The sequence below is a fragment of the Balaenoptera physalus genome (genome assembly GCF_965194825.1).
Source record: "Balaenoptera physalus genome assembly, chromosome: 3".
Lineage (NCBI taxonomy): Eukaryota > Metazoa > Chordata > Mammalia > Artiodactyla > Balaenopteridae > Balaenoptera > Balaenoptera physalus.
The window spans coordinates 141,192,656-141,214,810 of record NC_138890.1 but is presented as its reverse complement, the minus strand read 5'-3'; the positions used below and the strand labels follow the sequence as shown (position 1 = coordinate 141,214,810).

The following is a 22,155-nucleotide window of genomic DNA, read 5'->3' as shown; positions in this document are numbered from 1 at the left end:
TCAGTGAGGGAGTTAAGTGAAACCTTTCAGGATAGCTTGGCCCTCCTTTTCCTCTCTAGTTACTGCTTTAGTATATGGATACATACAGTATGCTTTAGGTGTCTGTATGTCACAGTTTAGCATTCTATTTATAGCAGTGTATGGTGCGGCTGTATATAGCTCTGTGCCATTCACTGATTACTTCATGTTTGTCTAGTATACTCTTAGTATATACTTTATAGACAAGGTTTATGCTTAAAAATTTTTTAATCATCTACAGTGCTTAGCACAAAGTTAGACATACAGTAATTGCTTAGTCACCCTAAACCCTATCCTCAGATTTTCAAGCTAGTAAGACTGGGCTCATATTTTAGTTTTAGCGGCTTCACTTGGCACCAACAGGACCCTCCTCATCAGCTAAAGTCATAAAAACTGTGACATTGACTCAGTGCTGTTACTTTTTTTCCACGTGTAGACCCCTCTCCAATTTTTGCCTGCTCTTCATCACTGCCTTTTAGGGATTTAGGGATTTTTTTTGCACAGGGGTTGTGCTTCAGCATTTGCACTTGTTATGTCTGTAGGAGAGTTGGTCCGATAGGGGTCACTCGGTCATTACCAGGTGTGGAACTTACGTGTAAATATATTAATTGGAAAACCGGAATGATTGCGAGCCATGACGCTCAGCGTCAGAGGTTTCTTTTCATCACATGAATTTTGAGTTCCGCTCTGGTTTTTGTGCTAGGGTGTGACTTTGACGGCTGCCATTGGGGGTGCTGACATGCCCGTGGTCATCACCGTGCTGAACAGCTATTCAGGCTGGGCCCTGTGTGCAGAGGGCTTCCTGCTCAACAACAGTCTGCTGACCGTCGTGGGTGCGCTCATCGGCTCCTCCGGTGCGATACTGTCCTACATCATGTGTGTGGTAAGGAAGCAGCCAATGGAGGAAAAGGAAATGCTGTTCTGAAAACGAGGGCCTGTTTGTCATTTCTTTTATTTGCAGTAAAAATGACTGTGCTGGTTCTTTTTCTCTCCAGCAGAAATATCAGAGTGTTTCGTTTGAATAAATTTGCCATACTGCTTTTAAAGTACCCAAGTGTAGATAATTTGGAAAATTAAATATAAGATAAAAATCTTCTAACTCCCTCCATCTGGTGATAAACACTTAAGATTTTATTTCCTTATATTCTTTTTCTTTGTGTATTACATATCTGTGTGTTTACTTATCTGATCATATTGTACACTGTTTTACGTTGAGTTTTTTTAATCTTCCAAATTATAGTCTTGCCACTTTCTTATCATTAAAAATGCTTTTTAAATATGATTTTAAGGGTCTTCATACTAATCTAGAATATGGATATTCAAGATTTATTTACTTTTCCCTAATGCTGTACTTTAAGGTTGTTTGATTTTTCTTTCTCTTTGTACCTAAATACATTTTGGCACTTCTGAGTTTTGTCTTAGGATGATTCCTAGAAGTGAAAGGGTGTGCTCATTTTTTGGGCTCTGTCTACTTATTGCTGTGTGGTTTCCGGAAAGCTTGCTCCAATTTACACTCCCACTCGTCATCTGTGAGAGTGCCTATCTTGAAGTTTTGTGGTCAGCATGATTTAAAAAAAAAAATTAACAAGACACATACTTCCTAGCTTCCTTTTTGTTTCTAATTCTCTTCTTAATGGCAAGAAGATATCCTGCAAATAATTAAAGGTTTGACTAAAAAACTTTTTCAAATTATAGATATTATTCTCTAAATAATAGTTTTGAATGGCTGTGAAAGGACAAGCATGAAACTGGGTGAAGTTAGAATGTGACTTTATGCTGATTAATAACTCAGGCAGAAAAATAACTTCACCTTCATTCTTTTATTACAATTAAAAAAATACCTTATTTTACAGCTCAGAATTTCTCTTATGTCTTTAATTGAAAAGTCTCATTGTAAATTGAATGCTGTAGTTATCTTTTCATAATTAAAAATTAGTTTGCTTTGGCTATATTGTAAAAAGCAAAAATTTGAAAGCCTAAGTTCAAAACAAGCTGAGAGGTTTGAAATTAAATCCCCCAAGTTCAAGGAGTTTGGACAGGTGTTTCCTACTGGAAAAGTGTCAGGATTTGGAGTTTTTATTTATTTATTTATTTTTAAATAAATTTATTTATTTTTTAATTTATTTTTATTTTTGGTTGCATTGGGTCTTCATTGCTGCGCGCGGGCTTCTCGTTGCGGTGCACGGGCTTCTCGTTGCAGTGGCTTCTCGTTGCAGAGCGCGGGGCTTTAGGTGCGCGGGCTTCAGTAGTTGTGGCTCGTGGGCTCTAGAGCGCAGGCTCAGCAGCTGTGGTGCAGGGGCTTAGTTGCTCCGCGGCATGTGGGATCTTCCTGGACCAGGGCTCGAACCCATGTCCCCTGCATTGGCAGGTAGACTCTCAACCACAGCGCCACCAGGTAAACCTGAGGATTTGGAGTTTTTAAAAACAAAGGTTTATGAAGGAGAAAAATTTATTCAGTTGTATTAGAAATAGTTTTCTCTAAAAATGAACTTTTAACCCCTAGTTTGACTTTGCTTCATTTGGTGAATTTCAGTGACCAGCAGGGGGCAGCAGATTGTCATTAATACTTAAACTTATGGTTTGTAAAATACTGATTTTAAAATTAAATGGGAGTATTTGAATTTTTACAAGGCCAGTGGCATACTAATGGGGAGAGGAGGTCGGGGCTTGTATATAGTTCTTGGAGTGTCAGCATGGGTACCTTCTTATCTTTATCCTTTTTCTCTTAAATGGTTTTCTTTAGGTTCTTAAAATTATCAACAGTATTTCCCAAATTTCTGTCTTTTATTTCCTCTCCTTTCCCTTCTTTATTTAGTTTCTTTTATTGTTGGTTATAGTAACTATAGTAACCTTTGCAGTAGCATTAACTAGAATAAGGTATAAAAGATACTTGTTGAAAGTACTCTTTTCTACATGTGCTTCTGTAATTATACCATCTTTCTCCTAATTTTTATCCATTCTTTCATATTTCTTGATCTGTTTTTTTCTAGTTCTTCTGTTTCTTTTCTGTTTCCACTGCCTCAGGCATGCCATTCCACTGTCAGCATACCTCAGATATTTTTTATTCCTATATTGTATGTAAGGCTAACAAGGTCTCATAGCTGTCTGTGACCATAAGTATCACACTGGGTTAGATATTTTGTTTGTAATAGCAAATTGTAGTAATTTGGATTCGAGACCAGTTGAAGCTTTAATTTTTTTAAAAATATTACTCAATTGCAAAAATAAAAGATGTTTAATGAAACATCTTTCATTAAGGAAATAGAAAAGGCTAAATAAGGGGGCTTCCCTGGTGGTTCAGTGGTTAAGAATCCGCCTGCCAATGCAGGGGACACGGGTTCGAGCCCTGGTCCAGGAAGATCCCACATGCCGCGGAGCAACTAAGCCCCTGCACCACAGCTGCTGAGCCTGCGCTCTAGAGTCCATGAGCCACAACTACTGAGCCCTCGTGCCACAACTACTGAAGCCTGCGTGCCTAGAGCCTGTGCTCTGCAACAAGAGAAGCCACCACAATAAGAAGCCTGCGCACCACAATGAAGAGTAGCCCCCGCTCGCCGCAACTAGAGAAAGCCCGCGTGCAGCAACGAAGACCCAATGCAGCCAAAAATAAATAAATAAATAAATAAATTTTAAAAAAAAAAGGATAAATAAGGATATAAAATAATCTATAATCCCATTACCACTTAACTGTTAACACTTAATATTCTAATTCTTGTCTTTTTTCATATGTATATATTTAAATACATTCTATGTTAACGTTTAATTTTTTAACCAATAAATTTTAGTGTCTACATGTTATTATATCACAAACATACACCATAATTTATTTATCCAAGTCCATGATATTAGTTGTTCTTAACTTTTTTTTTCTGCAGTATTCTTCCTTGTGTGTTGTTGATTATTTTCTTAGGTCAGATTTCTATAAGTACAATTACTTGGTTAAACGGAGTAAGATCTTTTTGTTGGCTGTAGATATTGATAAATTGATCTCCAAAGGACTCTGCAGTCAAAGCTCCCACCACTGATGTGCAGAGTGCTTGTTTTACTGCTCATGTTCTACTCCTATGACTTATTACAAAACAGACAACAACAAAAACACACCTGCATGGTTTTCAATTTCAAAGATAGAAATTTCCTTTTCTTCTAAGTTTTCCTGCTCTCTGACTTTTCACATTCATACTCATTGACTCTTATCTTTATTATAAGAAATTGTTTATTTCTTATAATAAACTGTTTATTATAAGAAACTGTTTCTCCATGGCTTGTGCTTAGCAGCTCAGAGTGGTTCATAATAATAATACAAGTGAAATAGCTGCTCGTAATTGGGCGTAGTAGAATATGCTGGGTGCTTTACAAATATTAACTCTTTTAATCCCCAAACTAATTCTGGAGGTAGGAAATATTATTCTCATTTTACAAGATATTTTAAGACACCATTTATTTATTTATTTTTTATTATTTATTTATTTTTTATTTATTTTTTAAATTTTTTAATTTATTTTTAAAAAATTTATTTTTATTTTAGGCTGTGTTGGGTCTTCGTTGTGGTGTGCGGGCTTCTCATTGCGGAGGCTTCTCTTGTTGCCGAGCACAGGCTCTAGGCACGTGGGCTTCAGTAGCTGTGGCACTCGGGCTCAGTAGTTGTGGCTTGCGGGCTCTAGAACGCAGGCTCAGTAGTTGCGGCGCCCGGGCTTAGTTGCTCCATGGCATGTGGGATCTTCCCAGACCAGGGCTCGAACCCGTGTCCCCTGCATTGGCAGGCAGATTCTTAACCACTGCGCCACCAGGGAAGCCCTTATTTTTTATTTTTTAAAATTTATTTGTTATTTTATTTAATTTTTGGCTGCGTTGGGTCTTCGTTGCTGCATGTGGGCTTTCTCTAGTTGTGGCAATCGGGGGGCTACTCTTCGTTGTGGTGCGCGGGCTTCTCATTGTAGTGGCTTCTCTTGTTGCAGAGCATGGGCTCTAGGCGCGCGGGCTTCAGTAGTTGCAGCACTCAGGCTCAGTAGTTGTGGCTCACGGGCTCTAGAGCTCAGGCTCAGTAGCTGTGGTGCACGGGCTTAGTTGCTCCACGGCATGTGGGATCTTCCCGGACCAGTGCTCGAACCCGTGTCCCCTGCATTGGCAGGTGATTCTCAACCACTGTGCCACCAGAGAAGCCCTAAGACACCATTTATTATTCACCTTTGTGTTTATGGAGGCTGCCCTAGCACCTGGCACATTCAAATGAGTATAATAATTGTTAAATGAACATTAGATGAATATTCTATTTGTTAGCTCATTTCACATTTTGGAATCTTCTCCAGATAGGTTATGGTAGCAGAAATACTACCACATATCAAATATCTATTAATATTACTAGTATGTTTACCTTCATTATTTTATTATTTATTGAAGGAAACATGCAAGTCCAAACCAGCACAGAGTGGTTTTATTATGTGAGAGGGAATGGAATGCACCCTAAGTGTAATCAGCATCCCAAAATTGAAGTTTTGTTCTGACAAAGAATTCTTTTGGGTATCCTCTGAGCCTAATGCTTGGTTACACAACACCCAATATTACAAAAGCTGAAAAATGTTGACAGTGTCAAACAGCCAGCTCAAATGAATGATTTGCTTTATATCCAGATGTCGTATAGACATTAAACTCTTCATGATTTTGCAGTCCATTTACTTGAGATAGTGTCCAGATTGCCTGGGATATAGACGGCTTACAAAAATGCAACAGCATTCTCAGACCAAATTTTCTGATTTTTGTACTTTGCTGCTTGTTTCCAAATGAAAAGAAAACAGAATGAAGTAGATCAAAGCCAAAGCAAAAATAACTTTTTTTTTGCCTTGCAATCAACTAATTAGCACCTACAAAGCATTGAAATGTGAGATGCTAGTCAATGGTATACATGTTGTTAATGTTGTTATTGCTTTGTCTATTTTATGACCTTTCCTTTGTTTTCATATTTATTTCTTAGTTTGCTTGGAATTATGTGAATTAAGGATCTCTTTAACGTAGCATACAATTTTCATTACAGGACTTAATAACTTGAAAGGAACAGTCTTGGACAGTGTTGCAAATACTTTGTCTTGGAAGTTGGGAACTCTTCAATCTGTCCATCAGTGGTCACAGGATAGTCTCATTAATCACTTAAGCAAGCAAAAAAAATAAATAAATAAAAGGAAACAAAACAAAGCCCTAAACCCTAAACATTTGTTGGAACTGTGATGTCGTTGCAATGGTAAATTCAGAGATGAAAATTAATTTAGTCTAATTTTTAAGAGACCACATGGAATTAGCTTAATGGTGATATGCTTGTGGATATGTATTTAACAAGCTGACTTTGATTCTTAAACTGCTGTGTGGTTCCCTAATTTCTCTTTGTAAGATACCTTCAGAAGTGGGTACACGTTAATTAAATGTCCTCAGAAATTCTTTCCTTCTCCTCCATTCAGTTTTATAGGAAGAAAAGGAGGGTTCCTTTTAAGCCAAGTTAAAGTGGTCATATTCTTCTACATCCTGTGCCTCTGTCATCTCTCCCTTTATACAGGACTGTGTGATGCAGGTGATGGAGCCTCTTTGTACATTTCACTTTTTTTTTTTTAAAGTTATCTATGGCAGAAATATCTCAGTGTCTGAAATTGGCCTTTGAATCAGTTTTTAAGGGCAAGAATTTGGTAGAATGTATTTCTGGTAATTTTGTTTCAGAATCCTGTGATTTAAAAGTAGAAAGGATTTATCAAAATCAGCAAATGTTGAATGTTTGGGAAGTGTCAGGTATGGCTGTTTGGATTTTCATTCAACCTTGGATTTAAGTATAGGAGGTTGTGTTAAGAATTTAAAACTCCACATTGGATTGGGATGAAGAACTTAATTAAAAGCATCACTTTAATTTTTCTCTGACCCTCTTATCTGTTAATAATATGCATAAAGATATTCTGAACTTTATTTTATATGTAAGAAACTTAGACAAATCCACCAGACTCTGGGCTTTGTGAAATGTGAATGTTATATCTGATAAATGGGGTTAGGTCAAAAGAACAATTTAAAAAATTCTGACAACATTTTGATCCACATCTTTGAAACTTATGATAAGTCAAGTGTGGCTTTTTGCTCATCTTCTCTGCTCTTTTCTTCCCTGCCTTTGCCTCTGTCCCACTTCAACAGTATATGTAAATCTCTCTCCTTAGGTGGTAGCAGGCTTGCCTATCTTTGGATGAGTGGTCATGTTTTTTTTTCTCTGATGTGTTCCTTATCACTGAAAATCTCCAGGTGCTTTTTGCTCTTTAATAAAAAAGTGTTGTCTTTTTTTTAAAGTATAGGTTGACACTTGCATAGCTTTAAAATAGTATAACTGATGGATCAATGATATGTTTATTACAACCCTTAAAATAGGATTTAATTTTTTGGAATTCTTTATGAAGTGATACATTCAGTTATGATCATTTAGAATGACTACTTTGATCACATAGTGATTTGAATTCTTAAAATGTTTTTGATTACTCAAAACATCTAGCTTCCTGTCTTTTTTTTTTTTAACCACCACACCTCCAGAGGTCTACAAACAGTTTTCAAAACCAGATCCGTTATTGTCACATATTCCAGCCGTGGTGTTTGTATGGTACTTTGTTGGATGATTGTAAATGAGCATGCAATAAATGCCTTCCTCTTACTTTTTCCTGACATTATTTTTCTAGTTAAAGGGTGGTTAAAAATTTTAGCGAAGCAGTGTATAAACTAACTCATTTACCTTTTTTGGAAGTGAAATATTTTAGAAGGCTAATGATGAATCCAGTCACTTCTGTTATTGCTTCATGGAACTGTAGTTGATTTGGAAAATAAGACAGTATCAACTCCCACATTTCCTTTTTTCCTGATGACAGAGGGCAGCAGACTTCTAAATGACAGGGATCCCTATCCTTTGATTCCTCCCTGTTGCCTCTTGACAGCTTGCAGCTGGTAGCAGAATTCACCTGAGATCTGTAGGGTCACCTTGTAAAATTTCTTATAGCTATCATTCTCTTTTACTCTGGTGAAATACATGTCAATATGGAGGTAAAACTTGCTCAATCAGTACACAGATAATAATGACTAGATCTGAGTTTTTCACGTATATGTCAATATCACTGGTAATTTTCCATTAAATTTTTAAAAATTTATTTTGACTGAAAAGATATCAGTGTACACTTGATTTTATAGAAAAAAATGATGTGATTTCCCAAATGTCTTCTTATCATTTAAATTTTTGAAATAATTTTCAGAAGCTAGATCAAATTGATTTGGTTAAAATGTTTTAGGTGATCAAATAAGCCTCTTTAAATGATTCTGAATACCATATACACAGGATTCACACCATTTTCAAAAGTTATGTGGATTAAACTCTCACAGCTACAATTTTACTCTCCAGGCAATGAATCGCTCCCTGGCTAATGTGATTCTTGGAGGCTACGGTACCACTTCAACAGCTGGTGGAAAACCCATGGAAATTTCTGGCACACATACAGAAATCAACCTTGACAATGCAATTGACATGATTCGAGAAGCTAATAATATTATTATTACTCCAGGTAAAAAACCAAAACCCCAAAGCAAACAAACAACCTGTAATAGCTGTTGTAATGGATTACATTAAAATAATTTCTTGTAATAGGGAAAAAAATCAAAGTGGAACGTCTTCACTTTTGAAAACTTAATGGAAATTTAGAAGCAGCCCTGTGATTACTAAGCGAAAAGTACTGAGAATTCTTGGCTTAGGTTAATATTTTGGGAATCACATAGAGATTCTATAAATTGAGGTAGTGGATTCTACCTGTGTCTTTTTGTGGTTCTGTACAAATGTTTAAATCATCTTTGAGTCTTGGTTATTTTTTTCTCATTGGTAAATTTTGGGCCTATGTCAGCATTAAATTAGTATATGAAAGTGTCTAACTTACTTGTTAGACTTGCTCAGTAAAGGTTGGTAAATGTTAATGTCTTTCTTTTCTTTTCAAAAGTAAATATTTAAAAAATCATTGAGAATCATGTGGTTTCCAACAAGATGAGGTAACAAGGCCCAGTAGAAAGGACTTCATCTAGGAGTCATAACACCTTACTTCTGTTTTTAATTTTGCCTCTAACAATTGACATATGTGGACCAAGTCAGTTAATCTCTCCAGGCCTCAATTTCCCAATTTTCTGAGGTTTAGCCCAGTACTTCTTTACTCATCGCAGAATGCCGTTGTATTTATTACAGGCAATACATTGATTCCAGATTAGGATTTTTAACTCTATCATGGTATCATAGAAGTTTTCTATAAAGAAAATCAATCGATTTGACATGTGGGTAGTTTGCTGGTTGGTTATATACTAAGATGTAAATAAATAACAAACCTTAGCAGGATTGAATATTCAGGTGCAAGCCTTCTCAAGTGGGGGCAATATCATTTTCTAGGGGCGTTTGAAACACGTGGGTTTGGGGTTTTGGTTGTCTCCAAGATGGGGCTGCTACTGTCAGCTGGTGTGTGGGAGCAGGTAAACTAAATATTCTGTAAAGCCTGGGACATTCCTGCAGCATGGATTTTCCCAGCCAGAGCGCTTCAGCATTACCTGTTGAGAAACGCTGTGCCGGAGTGTGAAGGGGAAGAGTAAGAGACAACACCCTTTTCCCTTTAGGCATTTTCCATCTAGTGGAGAAGTCAGATAGATAAATAATGCACGGTGGGTTATGATAAGGGCTGAACTGGATGATGTAGACACTTTATCTATCATGGGAAACCTAAGCAGGATTGTTGGGAAGTGAGGATTTGTATGGGGCCCTAGAGGATGGATGGCACTGGGAGGGAGGCAGAGGGAGTACCTTGAGCAGAGACTTGGTCTTTGGAAAAATGAGGGTAGGAAAGTGGGGACAGATGTGAGATTCATTGCACAGGGAGGAGGGACAGAACACAGGGGTTCAAGGGGAAGGGAGATGACTGACATTTTCGGTCATACCTGTAGGACCATCAGAAATACGGAGCACTTTATTCATTTATTTATTTTTTGGCAGAGGGGGAGGGTTTTAAGTTCTTATTTGGAGACGTTAAGTTTGTGGTGGAGCTGGGACAGCGGACAGGTTGAACTCGAGCTCAGTGACGGGCTGAGGCTGGAGACAGGTTGGGAACCGTCAGGTGGTCGTTGAAGCCATGGGATGGGCTGAGATTTTCCAAAGAGAGAATGAGGTGCAAAGTTAAAGCCCTTGGGAGCTTCATCATTTAAGGGTGGGGGCACAGAAGGAGAAGATCCGTTCAAGGAAATCGAGGAAGAGTAGTGACAAAGTCAGGAGGGGCACCAGGGGACTGTAATGTTATCAAAGCCAAGTAGGGAGACAGTTTGAAAATGTTTATGTGAGAGCGAGTGAGAGCCTGTGCACAAGTGTGTGTGTGTGTGTGTGAGTGTGTGTGTGAGATGTGTGATATGTGATGTAGGGAGGGAGTGCCTAGCAGTGTCAGACACTGTAGGAGACTGAGAAGGGACCATGAGAATTTGAATTTGAAATTTAGGCCAATATTTTTAAAAGTCCATATTGTAAGTTTTTTGTTTTCACTTCTAGTCCTGTTAACTGATTGCCCTTTTTGGCATAAAAATATGTTTCAATCAAGAGAGAAATTGTAGTTCATAAAATCTGAAATAAAACCACATTCTTCTGTGTTCTTAATGTTCCTTGTAGGCTACGGTCTCTGTGCGGCCAAAGCTCAGTACCCCATTGCTGATTTGGTAAAGATGCTCTCCGAACAGGGCAAAAAAGTCAGGTAAGTGCTTGCAGTTCGTGTGTGAAAGGAAAGGAAAATAGATGACTTCCTTTAGGTGACTGTTTCTTCAAGTGGAGTTTTACCTGTGGATACTAGGTAGAGAAACTATTGTAAGTTGTAAAAGACTATTCTAGCCTTAGTCTTACATGTTAGTTGTCACTATCTCTAATAGCCTCAAACCTAAATATAGTCTCATTTTAGAAAAGGAAATTTTATTGTACTAAATTCCAGGATAGTTATCAGTAGGGAAAAATAGAAACCTGGTTTCTCTGTGGTTTGATTTGGGGAAGGAGGTCAAGCAAGGCATCTGAATCACATCAAGTTGTGTCTTTTTGGTGTCTGTTGTTCACACTGAAGAAAAACATCTCAAACGAGTGGTCTCTGAAGGGTGAGACCCGGTGGTAAAACTTTGGCTGGTTAATAGCTGACTGATAAAGCTCTCACACTCAGGCTGGAAAAGGCTGCAGGAAAATTTCTTTTCCTATGTATAAAATAGGTAATCAATAAAGCCATACACTTTTTGAATTGTGAATTAGAATGGCAGCTGTTCCTGCTGCTTGCCATTTGGGCACTGGACTCTGCTCTTGGGCGGATATTAAGCAGAATGGCAAAGTCAAGGACTGTGCATTTCTAGATTATCCCCGTGACCTTGGATAAAGGGTTTTGTGGGATGTAAAAATGGGGTGGGGGGTGGTGAACCCTTGCAGTACTTTGCATCTGTTCTGCGCACCTTTGGATCCATGTTCTGGAACTCCGCTGTTAGGAAGCAGCGAAGAAGGGACCGTCTGGAGTTGTCCCTGGAGCATAGCTGCTTCGTGTTGTGTGGGGAGACGGGTTCCCTAGCAGTTTCACTGACATGGTACCGTAAGTCAGAGCGACAAGATAACTCTCTTGTTCAATAAAATTAGTTTGTTCACCAGGATGTTAATGTATGTTGACAAAACAGTTAATGTCTGTTAATAAAAATTCCTTTGAGCTGTCAATCTTACACTTTTGTCTGGAGGCAGATGATAAGAAAATAAGCCACAGTGTGCCTAGATCTAGTCAGACTATCTGTGCCAGACTGGATGCAGAGTCCTAATCTTCAGCTTGAATGTCCCAACTATTAATAGCGGTAAAAGAGACTTAGATGATGAAATCAGAGGGTTATCTAAAATATTTTAGTGTCAGCTACATTTTATTTCTTCCTTTCTTCCCACCCTTTTTTCCCTTCTTCAGTCCTTTTCTTGCTCTTGACCTTCTGTGATCTATAGTGAGTCTGTGCTTTTCAAATACACAGAATCAAAATACTGTTTCATGATAGGACCATCGTTTCTGTGATGGTCAGAATGTCAGATGGCGGTTTCCACGTTTGGTAAAATCTTAGATGAATTGAAGATAGAAGATGAGAAAAGGCATCCTCTTTGTTTTCTAATTTTCACATAAGAGGTCTCATTTTAGTAACTTATTCCTGTTTTCATAGAGGGTGTTAAACAGTGCTTCCCTTTTAGTCATCGTCTTGCCACTTAAAGCATTTGCAGACCTGCAAGTGGAAAGGATGTGTTACAGAATCTTTCATGATTTTCCTAAAAAGAAATTGTTTCTCTTTATTCAATCCACATGTGAAAAATTCTAATGTATTAGTAATGCCTTCTGTCACCACATAACTGTTTAGGAGATGAGTGGCAATCATAATAAAACAGAGAAAGATGGCTTTCATGTCTTAGTTATCCTTAGGGAAGGGAATGATTAATTTGACATACCTCTCTTATTACCCACTGGTCAGTCCAGGTTGTGGGTGCAGGTTGAGCAGCTTGACGGAAGGCAGGATGTGAAAGGAAAGGAATTAAGAGGGAAGGAAAAAAACCATCTGAAAAGAAAAGGGATAAGACAAATGAAATTCTGGTTTCTGACCTGATTAAAATTTGAATTTTATCCATGAGGACATAATATAAACTGCTGTTTTAGGAGGAGGATGTCTGTCACACTGCATTGGAAAAGTAATTATTTGACTTAAGATTTATAGCAGATATTTAATTAAACATATATGAAGAGTTTCTCAGTTACAATTTGTTTTTTATTGAAGTAATTTTGTGGCCAGAACATCAGGCTTTTCATGAGAGCTTTTGTTTCATATAATTGTCATCAATTTTTCAAATAAGTTGTGAATAATAAATTTGTTAATAATTTATTATGTAGGATCAGAATAAAATTATTGGTCAGCCTAATCTCTACTTGTGAGTTAGGAAGAGTAAGCCATTTATATTGATCTCTCTATTTCATATTAAAGATGAAATATATATTAATATGTCCAAGGGTTTTTTTTGACTATAATATGTTGAATTTTCAACGTGGGCTTTGTCATAAGTTATGTAAATCTCACATTTGAATTAAACAGAAGAGAACTATTCTTGCTAACATGATGAGAGTATATTATCATATTTTTCCTTCCTAGCGTCCGTGTGGGGATTTTTTTTTTTTTAAAGAGAATATAGCAACTTTGTTGATTTTGCTTTATTTGTGTCATCTTTTCGTAGGAGAGATGCAGATTTTCTTTATGAAGTTAGGACTGTGTGTATACATGGATGCTAGCTTTTTCTTAAGAGGCAAATGTCAGTTTGAACAAGAGATGGCTGCAGCAGTTACCTCGTATTTTAATGAAATAAATCTGTATTTACAGTTTGCAGTAATTTAGTCCTTTCATCACTCTGTGGAGCTCCCACGGTGTTCATTGAGCACAGCTGCTGGGCCTCTGCTGTTAGTAGATCTTTGTGCCTCCGGACCCCAGCATGCCTAGCATCCAGATGTGGTGACATATTAGCACACATTCCCCATGGAAATGTGCCAGTGTGGACATACGATTGTCATCAATTAGTTATGCCCAAGTGGTGCCAAGAAAAATTGCGTCTGTCATACAGTCTGTCTGGCTTCATGGCCCACGGTTGATTTAGAGACACTCCTGTTTTCCTTTACTCTGGCCATAGTCATAACATGCTCACAGAGAGTTGAGATTATCTAATGAAGCACATGACATTTCATGACAAGAGCTCATTTCAGAATGTCATGGTAGTTCACTGACTTAGCTATTCTTTAGTGGCCAGGATATTGTTGCTTCCCGGGCACCCAGAACACCTAATTTATGCTTGATCTTGGAAAGCATTTTATTACAAAAATCTTATGATACAAGAGCACAGACATTTTTTTCTCTTTATTTCCCAATCTTTGGATTGATGTGATAGGCTTTTCATTGTAAAGCTGAGATAATCTTTCCAAGGAATAATTCTTAGAAAGAGGTATATATTTTTTTCTTTTTGCAATTAATCACTACTTGATTTTCTTTGTATAACGGCATTATTGCTTTTAAATTTATGAAACCACCTTTCAACTTCTTTGATTGACTAACTGATGTTATATATTGCTTTCATGTTAATGTTCAACTCTATCTTTCTATTAATAATTTATTGATAGAAATTTATTACTAGGTACGGAGAATACAAGAATGTGTAAGCCCAGTTCCCACTCTCAAAAGTTTATAGAGAACAAATTGATCAACAAATGAATCAGTGAATGAATTCCATTTAATGTGATAGTATGCTAAGAAGAGTAGAGTAGAAGGAAGGTAGGAATGCAAAAGAGAAGAGTAGATAAGTGTCCGGGGGATATTTTAAACTTTTTATACTACTCATAACATGACATTTTTTTTTGCAGGTTTTAAAAAATAAATATTTATTTTTTCATCCTCTGTCTAAACACATCTAGCTGCCAATGGTATTTGCAGTTTAATAGTGTTTTACAGTCTTGTGTGACCTGGCTATAAGTTTAAATATATGTTATTTTTGCTAGGAAACCCATTCTTTGGAGATAGTTGAAGATGAAATATTTTGTTGATCTAACTGGATTTTCCTGTTTTTCATGGATTAAGTGTAATCTAAATAAACAAGAGTTCAGCCGTCTTGGATTTTGTTATGTTTTGGGGTACAGGAAGAGCCAGGACATGCAAATTTATTAAGTAATAAAGGTACATACGTCTGAGAGTAGAAGTTAGGCCAGATAAAAGATCCAGTATAGTAGTTAAATAAAGAAATAGATATTATTTATGAGTTTCTTACCGGCTTTGCAATACTTTCTTATCAGCCATGACTATTCATGTTAATGACAATTCACTGTATGAATAATTATATAGTACTTTGTGCCAGGCACTGTTCTAGGTCCTGAGAATACATCAGTGAATACAAAGATAAAAATTCCTGACCCTGTGGAGTTTTACATTTGCTGGGAACTTAGATAATAGGTGTTAAGATATTCTGAGTTGAAGACGCTTATAACCTCATTGTGTTTCCAATTCAGATGCTAGTTGAAATGATGAAGAACAGCAAGAGCGTAGGTCATTATATCCGAGTTTCAGAGTTACAGCTGGCACTATTTGGTGATGAATTAGCCAGTGCTTCTGGTTTTCTGAAAGAATATGGTGTGTTTCTTTGCACTGAGCCTGCCTTCTTGTAAAACATGGTGACAGGTGGGTGGGTGTGATGGGAGTTATTTGTGTAATTAGTCAAAAGAGTGAAACTTTTGGTAGAAGAAAAGAAAGGTAAAGAGCACGTGTATTCACTTACATCTCTATATTCAATCTATGGTATAAAATTGCCAGTAATCCCTCAGATCAAAATATGTATTTATTTTAACATCTTTATTGGAGTATAATTGCTTTACAATGGTATGTTAGTTTCTGCTGTATAACAAAGTGAATCAGCTATACATATACATACATCCCCATATTTCCTCCCTCTTGCGTCTCCCTCCCACCCTCCCTATCCCATGCCTCTAGGTGGACCCAAAGCACCGAGCTGATCTCCCTGTGCTATGCAGCTGCTTCCCACTAGCTATCTGTTTTACATTTGGTAGTGTATATATGTCCATACCACTCTCTCACTTCATCCCAGCTTACTCTTCCCGCTCCCCGTGTCCTCAAGTCCATTCTCTACATCTGTGTCTTTATTCCTGTCCTGCCCCTAGGTTCTTTAGAACCTTTTTTTTTAGATTCCATGTATATGTGTCAGCATACAGTATTTGTTTTTCTCTTTCTGATCTAATTTTATTGATTTGAGTCCTCTCCCTCTTTTTCTTGATGAGTCTGGCTAAAGGTTTATCAATTTTGTTTATATTCTCAGAGAACCAGCTTTTGGTTTTATTGATCTTTGCTATTGTTTTCTTTCTTCCTATTTCATTTATTTCTGCTCTGATCTTTATGATTTCTTTCCTTCTACTAACCTTGGGTTTTGTTTGTTCTTCTTTTTCTAGTTCCTTTATGTGTAAAGTTAGATTGTTTATTTGAGATTTTTCTTGTTTCCTGAGGTAGGATTGTATTGCTGTAAACTTCTCTCTTAGAACTGCTTTTGCTGCATCCCATAGGTTTTGGATCATCGTGTTTTGGTTGTTATTTGTCTCTAGGTATTTTTTGATTTCCTCTTTGGTTTCTTCAGTGATCTCTTGGTTATTTAGTAATGTATTGTTTAGCCTCCATGTGTTTGTGTTTTTTACGTTTTTTTCCCCCTGTAATTGATTTCTAATCTCATAGCATTGTGGTTGGAAAAGATGCTTGATATGATTTCAATTTTCTTAAATTTACCAAGGCTTGATTTGTGACCCAAGATGTGATCTATCCTGGAGAGTGTTCCACGTGCACTCAAGAAGAAAGTGTAATCTGCTGTTTTCGGATGGAATGTCCTATAATATCAATTAAATCTATCTGGTCTATTTTGTCATTGAAAGCTTGTGTTTCCTTATGAATTTTCTGTCTGGATGATCTGTCCATTGGTGTAAGTGAGGTGTTAAAATCCCACACTATTATTGTGTTACTGTCGATTTCCTCTTTTACAGCTGTTAGCATTTGCCTTATGTACTGAGGTGCTCCTATGTTGGGTGCATATATATTTATAATTGTTATATCTTCTTCTTGGATTGATCCCTTGATCATTATGTAGTGTACTTCCTTGTCTCTTGTAACATTCTTTATTTTAAAGTCTATTTTATCTGATATGAGTATTGCTACTCCAGCTTTCTTTTGATTTCCATTTGCATGGAATATCTTTTTCCATCCCCTCACTTTCAGTCTGTATGTGTCTCTAGGGTCTGAAGTGGGTCTCTTGTAGACAGCATATATATGGGTCTTGTTTTTGTATCCATTCAGCGAGCCTGTGTCTTTTGGTTGGAGCATTTAATCCATTCACGTTTAAGGTAATTATTGATATGTATGTTCCTATTACCATTTTCTTAATTGTTTTGGATTTGTTTTTGTAGGTCCTTTTCTTCTCTTGTGTTTCCCACTTAGAGAAGTTCCTTTAGCATTTGTTGTAGAGCTGGTTTGGTGGTGCTGAATCCTCTTAGCTTTTGCATGTCTGTAAAGCTTTCGATTTCTCCATTGACTCTGAATGAGATCTTTGCCAGGTAGAGTAATCTTGGTTTTAGTTTCTTATCTTTCATCACTTTAAATATATCATGCCACTCCTCTCTGGCTTGTAGAGTTTCTGTTGAGAAATCAGCTGTTAACCTTATGGGAGTTCCCTTGTATGTTATTTGTCGTTTTTCCCTTGTTGCTTTTAATAATTTTTCTTTGTCTTTAATTTTTGTCAATTTCATTTCTATGTGTCTCGGCGTCTTTCTCCTTGGGTTTATCCTGCCTGGGACTCTCTGCACTTCCTGGACTTGGGTGGCTATTTCCTTTCCCATGTTAGGGAAGTTTTCAACTATAATCTCTTCAAACATTTTCTTGCGTCCTTTCTTTCTCTCTTCTCCTTCTGGAACCCCTATAATGTGAATGTTGGTGCATTTAATGTTGTCCCAGAGGTCTCTTAGACTGTCTTCATTTCTTTTCATTCTTTTTTCTTTATTCTGTTCCACAGCAGTGAATTCCACCGTCTGTCTTCCAGGTCATTTATCCGTTCTTCTGCCTCAGTTATTCTGCTATTGATTCCTTCTAGTGTATTTTTCATTTCAGTTATTGTATTGTTCACCTCTGTTTGTTTGTTCTTTAATTCTTCTAGGTGTTTGTTCTTTAATTCTTCTAGGTCTTTGTTAAACATTTCTTGCATCTTCTCAATCTTTGCCTCCATTCTTTTTCCGAGGTCCTGGATCATCTTCACTATCATTATTCTGAATTCTTTTTCTGGAAGGTTGCCTATCTCCGCTTCATTTAGTTGTTTTTCTGCGGTTTTATCTTATACCTTCATCTGGTACATAGTCCTCTGCCTTTTCATCTTGTCTGTCTTTCTGTGAATGTGGTTTTCGTTTCACAGGCTGCAGGATGGTAGTTCTTGCTTCTGCTGTCTGCCCTCTGATGGATGAGGCTATCTAAGAGGCTTGTGCCAGTTTCCTGATGGGAGGGACTGGTGGTGGGTAGAGCTGGGTGTTGCTCTGGTGAGCAGAGCTCAGTAAAACTTTAATCCGCTTGACTGCTGATGGGTGGGGCTGGGTTCCCTCCCTGTTGGTTGTTTGGCCTGAGGCGACCCAGCGCTGGTGCCTGCCAGCTCTCTGGTGGGGCTAATGGCAGACTCTGGGAGGGCTCATGCCAAGGAGTTCTGGAGTCCCAGAACTTCTGCTGCCAGTGTCCTTGTCCCAGTGGTGAGCCACAGCCACCCCCTGCCTCTGCAGGAGACCCTTCAACACTAGCAGGTAGGTCTGGTTTAGTCTCCTATGGGGCCACTGCTCCTTCCCCTGGGTCCTGATGTGCACACTACTTTGTGTGTGCCCTCCAAGAGTGGAGTCTCTGTTTCCCCTAGTCCTGTCGAAGTCCTGTAGTCAAATACTGCTAGCCTTCAAAGGCTGATTCTCTGGGAATTCCTCCTCCTGTTGCCAGACTCCCAGGTTGGAAGCCTGATGTGGGGCTCAGAACCTTCAGTGGGTGGTCTTCTGTGGTATAAGTGTTCTCCAGTTTGTGAGTCACCCACCCAGCAGTTATGGGATATGATTTTTTTGTGATTGCGCCCTTCCTACTGTCTCATTGCGGCTTCTCCTTTGTCTTTGGATGTGGGGTATCTTTTTTGGTGAGTTCCAGCGTCTTTCTGTCGATGAGTGTTCAGCAGTTAGTTGGTGCTCTCACAAGAGGGAGTGAGCGCATATCCTTCTACTCCGCCTTCTTGAACCAATCTAGGAAACAGTACTTTTTTGCCTTAATAGTATCTATAGAAGGGTTAAATGTGGCCTTTTGAAATTTGACACTATTCGACACTTGAATATTAACTACAACCAAGTTGCCAATGTGTGCACTGTTCACAATTATTGGCCTCAGTCTATATTGACTATATAATTTCTCTAGTTTTTTTGTGTAGTTGCAAGTGCAAAGAATTTCTGGCTTTCATTGGACCATATTGATATTTACTGGGATTTCAAGGTAAAAATTAGAAAATTAATTCAGAAATGTTGACAACAAACCACATTTGTTTTACTGTAAAAATTTGTGTTAATGTAAATGATCATTAAAAATGTGCATTTATTTGAACAATACAGATGAGCATTTATATCACAAAATGTATTTCAATAGACTATTATAGTTTCAGGTTACTTTTTTTTTAAAAAATTAATTAATTAATTAATTTTTTTTGGGCTGTGTTGTGTCTTCGTTTCTGCGCGAGGGCTTTCTCTAGTTGTGGCAAGCGGGGCCACTCTTCATCGCGGTGCGCGGGCCTCTCACTCTCGTGGCCTCTCTTGTTGCGGAGCACAGGCTCCAGACGCGCAGGCTCAGTAGTTGTGGCTCGCGGGGTTCATTGCTCCGCGGCATGTGGGATCTTCCCAGACCAGGGCTTGAACCTGTGTCCCCTGCATTGGCAGGCAGATTCTTAACCACTGCACCACCAGGGAAGCCCTCAGGTTACATTTATTAAGGTCTTATGTATGCCAGGCATTGATCTAAAGTATAAAAAGCTCTTTACATGAACTGTTTCCCTTAAACCTCACAATAATCCTCTGAAGAGGCTTTATTATGAATCCCATTGTACACATGAGGAAAGTGAGGCACACAGGTAAATTGTCCAAATGTTTTGAACGCAGGCAGTGGCACTCTAGAGCTTTTAACTGCTACTCTTTACTACTTCCCTGAAATCTTTCTCTAAAAAGAGATAATAGAAAGTTTGAGTCAGTGTACTTTATTGGGCACACTATGTTCCTTAAAACCCTTTCTTTCCCTCCCTTTATTTGAGTCGCCTCTAATTGAGTGCCAGGTACTGTGGGAACTGATAAATGAGACACAGTTCCTATTCTCAAGTTGCTCCCAGTTTGGAGAGCACAGTCTTCAGCCAGTTACTATGATGCAGTGCATCGTAAGGAGGAGGAGCATAAAGAAAGAGTCCTGGGAGCATGGAAGATTTTTCCGTGATTGCATTTTAGTAGTTATTCCCCTTCTGTAGAATTACGTTATGGACAAGGACAGCTGATCCTGTTTTGTTAAAGCATGTATACAATAAAGATAATTTTCATGGTTCATAGGGAAGAACCAAAAGGCTGGTAGGCTTTGCATTTTGGAATTCTGGATATTCTTCATGTGATGATGGAATGTTGATGAGCTTTGGCCCTTAGTTCCTGGAAATTGCTGGTCACGGGCAACCAATGTCTGATATAATTAACTTTAATCCGTACTTTGAAGATTAGCCAGTTGCATGGGCCAGAATTGTTGTAAATTCACATTGACTCATCAGCCCGCACATATATATTTCTACAAATTTATTGTGTTCCGTCATTTCTCTCAAAACATTGGCATTCTCTTGTAATAGCCTGGCATGTGTTTCTTTCCAACTTTAGATTCTTAAAGTTTACTATAACAAATTATTATGCAAACAGATATAAAGTGATCTGTCCTTTGGGATATTCAGCATAACATGTTAGTTAGCTTTATGATTATTTACCCTTCACAACTAGCTCAACAGAAACATTGTCTTTATGCAGTCTGTAGCTAATCAAATATTACAATAATAACATATACATTTGGAGGTCTTTAATTTCTAATTTGGACCAAGACACCTCAGTTAAAGCGTAAAGATGATTGCCAGATGGATTAATTTAAAAATAAGCAAAGGCAGTATTAAAAACAAATAAATAAATTAAAAAATTTTTTAAATTACTGGAATCAAGGAGGGATACAGAATTGAAATACAAAAGTAAATCACAAAGTGTGTATTGGTTTACTCAGCTAAAATAGAATCTCTAGTTCATGGAATTTTAGGACTGGAAAGGGAGTTTGTGTTAGGCTGAATAATGGCCCCAAAGATACCCACCTCCGAAGTCCCCAAACCTGTGAATATGTTACCTTATATGGCAAAAGAAACTTTGTAGATTTAGTGAAGATTCTGAGCTGGAGAGCTGATTCTGAATTATTTGGGTGGGCCCATGTAATCACTAGGGTTCTTACAAGAGCGAGGAAGGAGGGTCAGAATCAGAGAAAGAAGTGTGACAATGGAAGCAGAAGTCAGAGTGATGTAGCCTCAAGCCACAGAATGGGGGCCTCCAGAAGCTGGAAAAGGCAAGGGACGGATTTTCTCCTAGAGCCTCTAAGAGAAATGCAGCCCTGCCGACACCTTGATTTTTAGCACAGAGAAACTGATTTTGGATGTCAGACCTCTATAATCAATTTGTGTTGTTTTAAGCTACTAAAATTGTGGTGATTTGCTATATCAGCAATAGGAAGCAAGTACAGACATTAAATGTCATGTAGCACAGTGACTCTTAGTCTTTCTGAAGCCTCACCAATCAGGTTTTGGGGAGAGGAAGGGACCTGGGGGAAACAGGAAGCACTTGTTGATGCTCAGAAGGATTAGGAGATTAGGAGAAATTTTTGGTGTCCAAGATTTACTATGAAGATCTCAAAAGAGCACATTCATTGCAGTTAGTACTATAGGACTGAGGTAGAGCCACGTCTTGCAGTGGTTCTGGGAATCCTCAGTTCCACCAAAGCTGCTGCTCTCTCTTACTAGTAGTTTTGATCCCTCCCCCTCCTCCCATAAATGAAGGGCTGTCTCAGCTATCGTAACTGCCTTGACTATGTCCAATGCCAGCCAACCATCCTTTACATTTATGTGTGAAATCCCCTTGAATCCATTTTGTACTGAATTGGTGGTTTGTATGTCAGCTCAGATTAATGAACCTCTCTCTGCCTGATCCACAGGAAAGAAGCCTGAAACTTTCCCTAACTAGGAAATTTGTTCTAAATTGTTGACAGAAAGTATTATTTTTTTTTAATCTTAATTGAATTTGTTCTTCTGTTTTATGTTTTGGTTTTTTGGCCGCAAGGCATGTGGGATCCCAGATCCCCGACCAGGGATCAAACCCACACCCCCTGCATTGAAAGGCGAAGTCCCAACCACTGGACCACTGGGGAAGTCCCCGAAAGTATTTTTTTTTTTAAAGTTAATTCCAA

General features: G+C 38.1%; 1 protein-coding gene across 5 annotated transcripts in view; it reads left to right on the top strand.

Moving 5' to 3' along the window:
- NNT (nicotinamide nucleotide transhydrogenase) overlaps window positions 1–22,155 on the top strand; it is a 95,741-nt gene that overhangs the window by 61,578 nt on the left and 12,008 nt on the right. For all 5 annotated transcript variants that reach the window (XM_082455874.1, XM_082455870.1, XM_082455873.1 and 2 more), the window contains 3 exons: window positions 722–901; window positions 8,417–8,576; window positions 10,694–10,775. In XM_082455874.1, the coding sequence (XP_082312000.1) occupies window positions 722–901; window positions 8,417–8,576; window positions 10,694–10,775 (422 nt within the window). The remainder of the gene's footprint in view (window positions 1–721; window positions 902–8,416; window positions 8,577–10,693; window positions 10,776–22,155) is intronic.